The 13,715-nt window shown below is 42.5% G+C and overlaps 1 protein-coding gene across 5 annotated transcripts in view; it reads right to left on the reverse strand.

Annotated features, from left to right (window-relative positions):
- Window positions 1–13,715, reverse strand: part of LOC140717337 (ubiquitin carboxyl-terminal hydrolase 49-like) — a 93,781-nt gene that overhangs the window by 9,671 nt on the left and 70,395 nt on the right. For 4 of the 5 annotated variants that reach the window (XM_073030819.1, XM_073030818.1, XM_073030820.1 and 1 more), the window contains exons 5-6: window positions 8,601–8,709; window positions 6,005–6,225 (exon numbers count right to left, since the gene is read on the reverse strand). In XM_073030819.1, the coding sequence (XP_072886920.1) occupies window positions 6,005–6,225; window positions 8,601–8,709 (330 nt within the window). The remainder of the gene's footprint in view (window positions 1–6,004; window positions 6,226–8,600; window positions 8,710–13,715) is intronic. The other variant, XM_073030822.1, reaches the window with a different exon arrangement.

Genomic DNA, 13,715 nt, shown 5'->3' on the forward strand with positions numbered 1-13,715 from the left:
AACCAGGCCACTCAGAGGAAACCCACATGCAAACGTACAAACCTTTTGTTTTACAGAGGAAGCGGAATTGAACTCCAAACTCTTTTGATGTTCTGAGCTGTAACAGCATCGTGCTAACCGCTACACTATTGAGGCACCCACCTTATCTTTATAATTAAAGGACACAAATAGTTGCATAATCCGGTATATATCCTGTGTTTGCTGTAAAGCACTTTCCCTGTTTTCAGTAATAATAGTTGTTCATTAAATGTCAGTGAAATAACTGGATAATCTGTTGTATACTGTGCATTCTCCAGAAACCTTCAGCCCAGTAGGTCATGGAGCTATACAGCTAGTATATGCTGACCAAGAAGCTCCATCCAATTAGTCCCATTTTCCAGTACTTGGGTCCATAACCTTCTAAATCAGTCTGTCTTCTAAACCTTTCCAAACCACGTACCTGTCCAATTATCTTCTAAACCTTTCCAATCCACATACTGTCCAATTGTCTTCTAAACCTTTCTAATCCAAATCTCTGTCCAACTGTCTTCTAAACCTTCCCAATCCACGTGCCTGTCCAATTATCTTCTAAACTTGTCCAACTATCTTCTAAACCTTTCCAATCCATGTGCCTGTCCAATTATCTTCTAAACTTGTCCAACTATCTTCTAAACCTTTCCAAACCACGTGCCTGTCCAATTATCTTCTAAACTTGTCCAACTATCTTCTAAACCTTTCCAAACCACGTGCCTGTCCAATTATCTTCTAAACCGTTCCAATTCATGGACCTGTCCAACTGTCTTTTAAAAGTTGTTATTGTACCTTAAGCAATTCACACAGTCAATGTTTCAGGAACAGCTTCTTCACATCTGCCTTCAGATATCATGAACATTACATCAGTATTTCCCCTTCTCTTTTTTTATACTTATTTTTATACATACAGTACTGTGCAAAAGTCTTTGGTACATATATAGCTAGGGTGCCTAAGAGTTTTGCACAGTACAGCATTTGTCAACGTGGAGCAGAGAGCGAGTTTATAAATCTAGCAGGAGCAAAGGATGTTGGGAATGGCGAGGGTGGAGCGCCTTGGGAGGGGTGTGGGACAGGTGGCAGAGAAAGAGTGCCAGGGGCAGGGGGGGGGGGGGGGGGGAGGGAGGAGTGCAGCCTCGAGACATCAAGACATCAGGCAAGCAAGGTCATTTGATTCCAAACAATTGGTTTATTGATCATTACAGAATGTCTCTCTGGTGCTTCCCGCTCCCTATCCTTTCCCTTCCCCTTTTCCCAACCATGATTCCCATCTCCCTGCCCCCTTCCCACACTCAGTCCACAATAGAGACCCATATCAGAATCAGGTTTACCATCACTCACATATGTCATGGAATCTATTTTCTTGTGGCAGCAGGGCAGTGCAATAAATACAATTACTACAGTACTGTGCAGGCCTTAAGCACCCTAGCTATATACATGTAAGATTTTTGCACTGTACTACTTAATGCAATTTATATTTTTATTATGTATTTCAATGTGGTGCTGCAAAACAACAAATTTCACAACATATGCTGGTGATATTGAACTGGATTCTGATTCTGGTTAAGTTGTACTGTAAATAAGTTGTTACTTTACAAGAATAATCCTAGGAATGAAAGGTTTAACATATGAGAAAAGTTTGATGTTTCTGGACCTGTACTCATAGCGGTTTAGAAGAATGAGGAGGGATCTCACTGATACCTATCGAATACTGAAAGGCCTGGATAGAGTGGACGTGGAGTGGATGTTTCCTATGGTGGGGTAGTCTAGGACCAGAGGGCACAGCCTCAGAATAGATATTCCATTAGAACGGGGATTTCTTTAGCTAGAGAATGGTGAATCTGAGCCATGGACAGCTGTGGAAGCCAAGGCACTGGGTATATTTAAAGCTGAGGATTATAGGTTCTTGATTAATAAGCATGTCAAAGTTATGGGGAACGGAAGGAGAATGGAGTTGAGAGGGACAATTGAATAGCAAAGCAGACTCAATGGGCTGAATGGATTAATTCTGCTCTATGGTACACGTCTCAAGCACTTCCTCTGGCAGCTCAACGCACATAGATACCGTCCTCTGTGTGAAGAACTTGTCTCTCAGACCTCTTTTAAAATGTCTCCGCTGAGACATTTGCTCTCCATTTTTGATTCTAAAACCCTGAGAAAAAGAGTGCGTTCACCCTATCTATGCCCTCATGATTTTATACAAATTTATAAAAATTTCCTCTCAGTCTGTTTGGCTCTAGGGAATAAAGTTCTTGCCTGTCCAACCTCACCTGACAGCTTTAATGCTGGATGATCAATGCCTCCCATAAAAGATTAGGGCATGAACATCAAAACGTACACTGAAATGCATCGTTTGTGTCAAATTGAGGACTGTGCTTGGCAGGCTGCAATGTTGCCACGCTTCCAGTGCCAACATAGCATGCCTACAACTTGCTAACCCTAACCTGTGGGAGGAAACCGGAACTCCTGGCGGTCATGGGGAGAACGTACAAACTCCTTACAGGCAGTGTTATCGCTGATCGTTGGCACTGTAAAGCACTGTGCTAACCGCTACACTACCGGGCCACTGCTTCATCCTGTGCCTCTGAATGCCCAGGTAGTGCCTGCAGGCTATCGCTGGTAGGGATAAGAATGGAATAGGGGAGCTCAGAACATCGGATTGTCTGCTTGCCTTGGTTCCAATACCACTCAATGGATCCAGTAAAGGAATCCCATCTTTGCACTGTAATGTATTTTGTGAAAGTGAATGGTAGCATCATTTGGAGTGAGGTAAAATGGACTTTGAGGCTGTTTTACACTTTAGGTAGAACATACGGTCTGCGTCCTGGTCAATGGGACGAGGCAGGGTCATAATTTGGCATGAGCTAAAGGGCCTGCTTTCAGTGCTGTAGTGTTCTACGACTTCTGTTTAAAATTCCAGCTGAGGTACATCCTCTTTACGGTCAATCTTACTGATGTGAATAATAAACCTGATTCTGATTCTGACAGGGAATGTGGTCGGAAGGCGAGAGAACCTCCGAGGTGGAATCTGGCCTCGGAAAAGCCAGATACCTGCCCTGGGGCCGTCGATGTTTGCCCTCAGGCCCAAGCGTCTGCAGATGCTGGAATCTGGAGCAGCAAACAGCCCACTGTGGGGGGGATCTCAACAGGTCGAGCGTCATGACACAGGGTTTCGAAGCAAAATGTCAACCGCTCCTCCTGACCACCTGGTATGGGGAGGAGGAGGGGTCCAATGCTCAGGACTGAAAGGAGGCTGTAGACTCAGTCAGCTCCATCGCAGACGCGTCCCTCCCCACCGTCAAGGACATCTTCGAGGGGAGGTGACTCAAGAAGCTGTGTCCAGCACCAAGGACCCTCACTATTCAAGATACGTTCTCTTCCCATTACTACCATTACGGAGGAAGTACAAGACCCAAGCTCAGTGTTTTAGGAACAGCTTCTTCCCCTCTGCCATTAGGTTTCTGAATAGTTCATGAACATATGAACACAACCTCAGAATTCCTCTTCCACACACTTATTTACTTTTGCAACTTATAGTAATTTTTTTTTATCTTGTGTTATACTGCTGCCGCTAAACAATAAATTTCACAACAGTGATAATAACCCTGATTAACCCGCTGAGTTCCTCCAGTGGAACGTTTGTGATTCCAAGCCCAGTGACAGGGGCTAAGTCAGGATCAGAACCAGGGCGGTACGCTAGCATAATGTCTTACAGCATCAATTCCCACCGCTGTCTGTACAGAGTTAATACATCTCCTCGTGACCACATGGGTTTCCTCCGGGTCATAGAGCACAGAAACAGGCCCCTCGGCCAATTTAGAACGTGCCAAACTGTTATTCTCCCTAGTCCCATCGACCATAACCCAACCATCCATGTATCCATTCAAATTTCTTTTAAATGTTGGAATCAAACCCACATCCACCACTTCTGCTAGCAGCTCTTTCCATCCTTTCAGCAAAAAACTTCCCTTAAATATTTCACCTTTCACCCTTATCCTATGATCTCTAGTTCTAGTCTCACCCAGCCTCAGTGTAAAGCATCTGATTGCATGTACCCTATCTATACCCCTCATAGTTTTGTATATCTCTATCCAATCTCCCCCCATTCTCCTACACTGCAGGGAACAAAAATCCTTGCCTATTCAATCTTTCCTGAAAACTCAAGTCCTGACAACATCCTTGCAAATTTTCTCTGTATTCTTTCAATCTTATTTCTTTCTTTCCTGAGATAGGTGACTAGAAATGCACACAACACTCTAAATTTGGCCTCACCAACGTCTTATACAACTTCACCATCCCAACTCCTGTACTCAGTTCCGTGGCTGATGAATCCAAGGGCTCTGGCTTCCTCCCACATTCCAAAGACGTACAAGTTAGGGTTAGTGCGGAAGAAAATATCAAGGCCTTACATTGTAATGGGCATTGAGGGGCTAATGATCTGTTTTAAAATGTGAATTTGAAGTCTACAATCATTTATCACGTACTCTGTGCGACTGAAATGTGCCTCGCAACCGAGATATAGAAGTAACTGTATCTGAACTTCTTTGTTCTGAGAATTTTCATAAGCTGGCTTGATATGTTTTTTGAGAACTAACACCGAAATAAAATGTGTAGCTGCTCAAGGACATATTTTTGCTACTTCGCTATTTGCTAGAATTGCTGGAGTTCCTCCTTCAGGAGTTCCTCCTTCCTGCCTTTTGTCACGTCTGCTTGGGATACAAATGTGAGTGTAATCTTCTGCTGGGCAGAGCCACGGAGCTCTGCTTTTAGGAGCCTGTGCTCTCCATGTGACAATAAAGAAATCTGAAGCAGATGCTCTCCGAGTCCGACTGATCTGTGGTACTTTTCCGCGACAATTAGTAAGCTGTGGGGCAGGCTATGCCGGCATTAGAAGCACAGTGACACTTGCGGGCTGCTCCCAGCACATCCTAGGACTGTGTTGGTCATTGATGCAAACAACAAATTTTATTGTATGGTTTGAAGTACGTGTGACAAATAAAGCTAACCTTTAAATCAGAATCAGGTTAATTGCCATGTTGTGAAATGTGTTGCTTTACATCAGCAGAACTGTGCAGGCATAACAAATCACTGGAAAGAAAGGAGTGAAATAGAGTTCATGGACCGTTCAGAAATCTGATGGGATGGGGGGAGACTGGCACAAACTGAGAAGGAAGCTGGATCTCCTGAGTTTGGTGACACACTGGAAAGAGGAAATCTGAAGATAAAGATTCTCACATGTGCACTGAAACATCAAAACATACAGTGAAATGTGTGGCCTGCGTCAACGAACAACACAGTCCAAGGATGTGCTGGGACAGCTTGCTCATGTCACCGTGCTTCCGACACCAACAAAGCATGCCCACGTCACTCACTGTTACCTACGTGTCTTTGGGGTGTGACAGAAACCACAGCACCTGGAGGAACCCACGCGGTCACAGGCAACGTTCCCTCTAGGTGTGCGCGTTCACATCCTTTGCTACTAGTGCAGAAAGAAATTTAAACCGTGTACAAAAAGTTGTCACCCTCATAGGCACGTTAAGTATATTTCATGACTGTACACAATTGCATTTACTTTTCTGGTTTCTGATGCGGACGGGGTGGACAATGTGGAGCTTGCGATGATTTGTCTGCAGATTTTAGAACTGGATTGTTTACACTGTTAAGCAAAGACCATGAAGCATAAAAGAACTACTAGTTTGTTTAAAGCAGAATGGCTTATTATCCTTAGAATAGCTTCAGGTTTACTTCCACTTAGAAATTCAATGCGCACATGTTGTTGCACCAGGCAAAAAAATTGCACAGCGCAAGAATTTTGCGCCCACTGGCCATTACAAATTAGAGGGAATGTTGGTCACAGGGAGAACTTTACAGACAGCGGTGGGAATAGGACCCAGGCTGCTGGCGCTCTGAAGCGTAACTCGAGGCCACCGTGTGACAATAGCTCCGAAGCACCTTTAGCATGGATGCATTTACAACTTCCTGGTGGCAAACTGACCTCCCTCGGTGTTGTAGCAGTATGCAGTGTAATGTCCTGAGCCAAATCCTTTCCCATGATGCATCACCACAGCCGAGAGGTCATAGATGAAGCTTTCTTTGCCGAGAGCGGAGGAAGAATCCCCACAGCAGTAAGGCTCCATGTTTAACACCTGGTCGAAGCTGACGTGCACCCCTATCTTTTCACGATGGTTGCGCCCAGACCACCTAAAAACACAGTAGCTGCATCAAGAGGGAAATAAGGAACACGGGTACAGTACATCAATTCCCTGTAAAAACAACCTCACATTCTATACAAGATAACCAGATAAAGTCAGCGTTTTACTATTTCCTTTAAATAAAACAGTCGATCAACTTAACCATGAAAAGCAGCAAGGTGAAAGGTCGAATCATGATGTATTGACAAGACTTAACAAATTCTAGGGTCCTGAACTTCAGGGTGACCAATAACCTGCCAGGCAGATTTTATAATACTACTGGGGGTGGGGCGAGGGTGTCGTTTCAACTAGACTGGCAAGGAAGGTGGGATTCTAAGCATCAGGGAGGCAAATACTGCCAAGAAGGCCCACCAGCACCTTTACTTCCTGAGAAAGCTGAAGAAATTTGGCCTGTCCCCTAAAACCCTCACTAACTTTTATAGGTGCACCGTAGAAAGCATTCTTCTAGGGTGCATCACAACCTGGTATGGAAGTTGTTCTGTCCAAGACCGGAAGAAGCTGCAGAAGATCGTGAACATAGCCCAGCACATCACACAAACCAATCTTCCATCCTTGGACTCACTTTACACCGCACGCTGTCGGAGCAGTGCTGCCAGGATAATCAAGGACAAGACCCACCCAGCCAACACACTTTTTGTCCCTCTTCCCTCCGGAAGAAGGTTCAGGAGCTTGAAGACTTGTACAGCCAGATTTGGGAACAGCTTCTTTCCAACTGTGATAAGACTGCTGAACAGATCCTGACCCGGATCTGGGCCGTACCTTTCAAATATCCAGACCTAACTTGCACTACCTTACTTTCCCTTTTCTATTTTCTAATTATGATTAATAATTTAAATTTTTATTATATTTACTTTGATTTGTACTTCAGGGAGCGCGAAGTGCAGAAACAAATATCACTGTGATGATTGTACACTCTAGTATCAATTGTTTGGTGACAAAGTAAAGTAAATAGGAGGCTGGAAACTGATTGGGAAATCAGTGAGGGTTAGTAGGCATGACAGGCAGGAGAATGGCCAGTAGCCAAAGAAACTCTGTTGGAGTAAGTTGCATTGATTTCAAAGTGTGAAAGTGTCTGATGAACTGAGGGCTTGGATAGCTATGTGGAATTGGGATATTATAGCCTTTGTGGAAACCTGGCTAAGGATCATTTATTATTTTTATTGAGATACAGCACGGAATTGTCTTCAGTTTTGCTTGCCCTGCTACATGAAAGATGTTATTAAGCTGGAAGCAGCGCAGAAGAGATTTCCAGGGATATTGCCAGGGCTGAGGGACTGAGTTATAGGGAAAGGATGGAGAGGTGAGGACTTTATTCTATGGAGTGCAAGAGACTGAAGGGTGAACTTACAGAGGAGTATACAATCATGAGTTAGGATGAATACAGCATTTCTTTCCCCCAGGATGGGCAAATCAAGAACTAGAGAGCATAGGCTTAAGATGAGAGGGCAGAGGTTTCAAAAGAGACCCGATGAGCAACTTCACCACAGATGGTGGTATCTACATGGATTGAGCTGCCAGAGGAAGTGGTTGAGTCAGGAACACTGACTATTTTTAAAAGACATTTGGACAGGTACTTGGGTAGGGAATGTCGAGAAGGTTGTGGGCCAAACAGGCAAATGGGACCAGCTTGGATGGGGATATCTTGGTGGGCATGGACTAGTTGGAACAGGAGGTCCATTTCCATGTTGTATGACACAATGATGTAGAAATAAATCAAAGTCTTCATGCAGCCCAGTTTACTTAGAAACTGGATTGTGCTGTGTTTACCACTCAACAGCTTCTCTCTGCTCCTTCAGTAACAGCGTTCTTAAAACAAACCCTCCCTTTTCTCACCATCAGCCATAGGAGCAGAACCAGGCCATCAAGTCTGCTCCCCATGGCTGATTTAGTAGCTTTCTCAAGCCCATTCTCCATAATACCTTTGATACCCTAACTACTCAAGAACCTATCAACCTCCATTTTAAATATACCCAATGATTTGGCCTCCATGGCAAAGAATTCCACAGATTCGCCAGCCTCTGACTAAAGCAAGGTTTTTTACACCCACAATTTGAGGCTTGGAAATTGACATTTAATGCAGCAGAACATTAAGTACAGGTATTACTTTCAAAGAGTCTTCCCCAGTGGCTTGCCAAGTTGTACAGGAGGGGAGAGACATAAGTTATTTCAGGACTTCACAAAAATACACATGCATTATGTGGATAAACTAAAGCAGAACCAGAACACAGTCTGGATTTTTTACTGAAAATCTGTGCAGCGATAAAGTGACGTTCATTTTTGTGGACTGCTAACAGAGCCAGTACCAAATCAATGTTCAAGAGTTGCACAAATTGATAGGTACCAGAAGAATCCTTCGAAGCTGTAGCAAATTCATCCTACCTGAATCGTTTAAGGTGCAAACGGAGGACCTGAGGTAGTCTATATATCATTAGCTGTTTTTGAGCTTCTGTCAGGACAAGAGGCTTTGGTGAGGATTTTCGCCGTTTGCCTGAAAGGTAACAGCAATATTATTTTTAAACAGCACAGAGTTATACCAAATGCCAGTATTTGTGTACATTTCATCTCTGGTTAATTAAAATGTTAATTCAGACTTTCAGTTAAATGCATCAAGAACTGATGCCTTTTCAGATCATGGGCTATTCCAGACCTTTGAACAGTACAGGCTTCAGCTGTGTTTTTGAAATTAGCTCTGTCCCAAGGAAGGGCGGTCTGCTTAGCAGTTAGAAGTCTCAGACACATTGTGCTGAGTTCCTAGACTTTTATTCTACTGCAAACTGAGTTCAAGAGCCGTGAGGTACTGTTACAGCTATACAAGACCTTGGTCAGACCCCACTTGGAGTACTGTGTTCAGTTCTGGTCACCTTACTACAGGAAGGATGTGGAAACCATAGAAAGGGTGCGGAGGAGATTTACAAGGATGTTGCCTGGATTGGAGAGCATGCCTTGTGAGAATAAGTTGAGTGAACTTGGCCTTTTCTCCTTGGAGCAACGGAGGATAAGAGGTGACCTGATAGAGGTGTACAAGATGATGAGAGGCATCGATCGTGTGGATAGCCAGGGCTGAAATGGCTATTACGAGGGGGCGTAGTTTTAAGGTACCTGGAAGTGGGTACAGAGGAGGTGTCAGGGGTAAGTTTTTCACGCAGAGAGTGGTGAGTGCGTGGAATGGGCTGCTGGTGACGGTGGTGGAGGCAGAAATAATAGGATATTTTAAGAGCCTCTTAGATAGGTCCACAGAGCTTAGAGAATAGAGAGCTATGCGGTAGGGTAATTCTAGGCAGTTTCTAGAGTAGGATACACGGTCGGTAAAACATTGTGGGCCGAAGGGCTTGTAATGCGCTGTAGATTTCTATATGCTATGTTCAAACAAGTGTAGGACAATTTAGTCTAGTGAGAATGGAAAGCAATGAGCTTAAGAAATTGCAAATACTTGTTAAAAATATGGATTATATCTGTTCTTAAAGAGCAAAGTATCTCACATATGAAAATATACTTTCTTAGGTACCCCTGTATATCTGCTCATTAATGCAAATACAGGTTGAGTACCCCTTCTCCGAAACGCTTGGGGCCAGAAGATACAGTGAGATTGACTGGAATTCCTATGCTCAAAGCCAAATCCCTTCGATAAAAAGAAGCAAGAATGTTTTGATGAAATAATCAGCAATTTTAAAAGCTTTTACTGGCCAGATGAAAGGAAGGAATGGGATGCAGGAGGCAACAGATAATCAACAGAAGAACAGGCTACATGAATGTCAATTGGATCGGTATTCTTTAAGGGAAATTGAGGGATGGTAAATGCCCAACTACAATTTAACAAATCATATTGGGCCTAGATTGCATGTAGCTACTCAAACACCTGAAAAGTTCTGGTGCCAGAAAAACAGGACAGATTAGTTAATGGTAAGGAGCAGGTGCAGAGAAAGGAATGACAGGGTGGGGAACCCTGATCCATTAAAGGCTAATTATGGTAATGATCATACTAGTGGTCATGGTCACATGATGTGCCCGTTCCTGAATAGTTCGGCCTCAAGCTCTTCCTGTAAAATTATCCCCACAAGTTAAACTGGGATCTTTCAATCCAGAATATGAGGAAGAAGCTTATTTAAACATGAGGCCTTTACCCCTTGGGTATGACATTCCCTATCCTGAGGAAATAGGGATGTGTCCTGAAAAGGTGGACGAGGGATAAGGTTGATTGAATGATCAAAAAGGAGGGAACTGTGGAAGAAAATTAAATTTTGTTGTCAATATTGACTAGTTAAGTTTTGCCCACTATTTGGGTCATGAAGGTAACAGGATAAGACACAGACTCTGTCTTGCCAATAATGAGGTATTGCTAACCTTTCTCCCAGTCTGTCTGGCTAATAGGGAAACTGAATGTGGACGTACAGTTCTAATTTAGTGCACCGCACGGAAACATTTGTAGACTGGCTGATACTTAACAAGTGCTTCTTGAAATCGCTGACCAAGTATGTTTAGCTATTGGCTATTGCCCAAAATTTACTGTATACATTTAAGATGTAACCTGACATTGGCAGAGTCTTGAAACACTTCTCTATGATCACATATTAAAGGGTTAACCGTATAAAGTCTGTGTCTTTATTTCTGTTTGGTAACAAAGTAAAGTCTCTTACAGTAAATTGGGGATGAAATTCTTTGACAAGTTATTAACCTTCAACCATCAGGCTCCTGAACCAGTGTGGATAACTTCATCAATTTCAACACAGAAATGATTCCACAACCTATGGACACACTTTCAAGGACTCTACAACACGTTATCAATATTATTGATAATATTGATCGTAATTCTCTTTGTTTATTTAGGAAACTATGCACTTAACTGGGGCTGGAGACAGTTACCGAACAGTTTTCTAAATAGCGTCAGACACAAGCACCTCTGTAGTTGTTAGATACAACACCGTGCTTAGAACGAACGGTATTCAAATAGCACCAGTTGCGCATGTTCATATTCAAAAAGCAGCGATTTTTGTCACTGTTAGTTGGCACAAAATAAGCAGTAAGACAGTTCAGAACTGTTTTGCTCACTGTGGTTTCAAGCAGTCAGGTCTGGAGATGCCAGAAATGACCGGCAATGAAAATGAAACAATTTCACTATTTTAACAAATTAGGAATTATGATGGTATTGACAAGCATCTTGGATGTTACAATGAAAAGTAACATTTGGAGGATGGAATCATTGAAAACGCTGTTTGAAGGCAGTCCTTCATCTACACTAGGTGCCTCCGCTGATTTTGTTCATTTACAGTCAATCAAAAGAACAAAGCGGCACACACCGGATGAATTCCTCCACCAATAACTATTAGGAACTAAAACACAGGTTTATAGTACCGTACAAGTACTGATAGTGTTCTAATTTGTTCTGTATTTCATTTAAATACATAATTTGTTAAATGGTAGTTTGTCTTTTTTATGCTTTTTTAAAACTACTTCCATGAAACTTTGGCTAATTGGGGCAGCTGCTTTAATTGGACCAAAATGTACTGGTCACAATATGTCCCATTTAACCGGAACTCACTGTATCTATAACCATATAACAATTACAGCATGGAAACAGGCCATCTCGGCCCTTCTAGTCCGTGCCAAACGCTTATTCTCACCTAGTCCCACTGACCCGCACTCAGCCCATAACCCTCCATTCCTTTCCTGTTCATATACCTATCCAATTTTACTTTAAATGACAATACTTTAAATGAAAATACAATAGCAATACAATTGCTATCGATGCAATGCTCCTCAGACAGGATGAAGAGATCAATACTCCCCAATGCCATTCGGCTTTACAATTCAACCGCCAGGAGTAAGATAGGTTAAAGTGCCGGGGTTAGGACTCAATGTATTTAAGTAAACTACTTAAGAACTTTTTAAAAGCTATTATTAATGCTTTTTGAGAGGGTGATTTTAGATGCATATCATATTTTTACTGAGTTAAGTATTGTATGTAATTAGTTTTGCTACAATAAGTGTATGGAACATTGGAAAAAATGTTGAATTTCCCCATGGGGATGAATAAAGTATCTATCTATCTATACCGAACCTGCCTCTACCACTTCTACTGGAAGCTCGTTCCACACAGCTACCACTCTCTGAGTAAAGAAATTCCCCCTCGTGTTACCCTTATACTTTTGCCCCCTAACTCTCAACTCATGTCCTCTTGTTTGAATCTCCCCTACTCTCAATGAAAAAGCCTATCCACGTCAACTCTATCCTCCTCATAATTTTAAATGCCTCTATCAAGTCCCCCCTCAACCTTCTACGCTCCAAAGAATAAAGACCTAACTTGTTCAACCTTTCCCTGTAACTTAGGTGCTGAAACTCAGGTAACATTCTAGTAAATCTTCTCTGTACTCTCTCTATTTTGTTGACATCTTTCCTATAATTCGGTGACCAGAACTGTACACAATACTCCAAATTCGGCCAAATATCCAAATATCTCTATTTTTGTATTTGCAGTTTGTCTTCTCTTACACATTGGCTGTTTGTCTTTATTTGTGTGTAGTTTCTCATTGATTCTATTGTGTTTCTTTGCAGCTACTGTGAATGAATCTCAGGGTAATATACAGTGACATCAAGATTCAAGATTGTTTAATGTCAGTAAAGTAGAACAAAATAATTGTTACTCCGCATTCAATGCAGAACAAAAAACCCACAATAAGATAAAGAAAACAAAATAATAAAAAGATACACAATAAATATAAATGCATAAATTAGCTTACATACAAAGACAGTATGTCCATAAAATGACGTTAGTCTGTACATAAGGAGACTCTAACAGGAAATGATAAAGTTGTGGTGAAGGGAACGGTTAATTGGTAGAGGTGTTGATCAGTTTTACTGCTTGAGGAGATTAGCTGTTTTTGAGTCTGGTGGCCCTGGTGTGGATGCTACGTAGCCATGAGAGTAGGAGAAATGGTCCATGAGGTGTGATCCTTCATGGTCGCACCTTTTCCATCATGTTTTTGTATATATGTCACTGATGGTGAGCAGGGTGGCGCCGGTGATGCTGTAATAACAGATTAGGGTAGATAAGATAGATAATTTGCACTGTTCTGGGGGAGCTGCTTGTTTTTCCGCTTATGTTTGGGCTACTGTTGAAGATAAGAGAGAGGAGAATTGTGTGCCATTCAATTAGGATGGTCGGATTGAGGGGAGGTTTCTCTGGTGAGGGACACTAAGGTTGTGCTTGGGGCTTTTGTTAGAGAGGGATGAAGAGAGAAGACGCCAGAGAGAAGAGGTCGTAGGGTTCGACTCGGAGCAGGGCCGTGATTCGACAAAGCCTTGGGTGATCAATGGAGGACTGACGTCGGGGAAACCGTGAGCTCCAACTTGTGCACGTTAGACTGTTTCATTAAAATGGGCCCTTTTTTTTTTGCTCTTTCCTTACTAACCCTTTATCAAATTAAGAATTATAAAGCTAAATCGTTTAATTGTATGCTGTGTACTGTCCGTTATTTCATGGCACCCATTTGTAATAGG

This window comes from Hemitrygon akajei, chromosome 27 (genome assembly GCF_048418815.1).
Source record: "Hemitrygon akajei chromosome 27, sHemAka1.3, whole genome shotgun sequence".
In the NCBI taxonomy this organism is placed as follows: Eukaryota; Metazoa; Chordata; class Chondrichthyes; order Myliobatiformes; family Dasyatidae; genus Hemitrygon; species Hemitrygon akajei.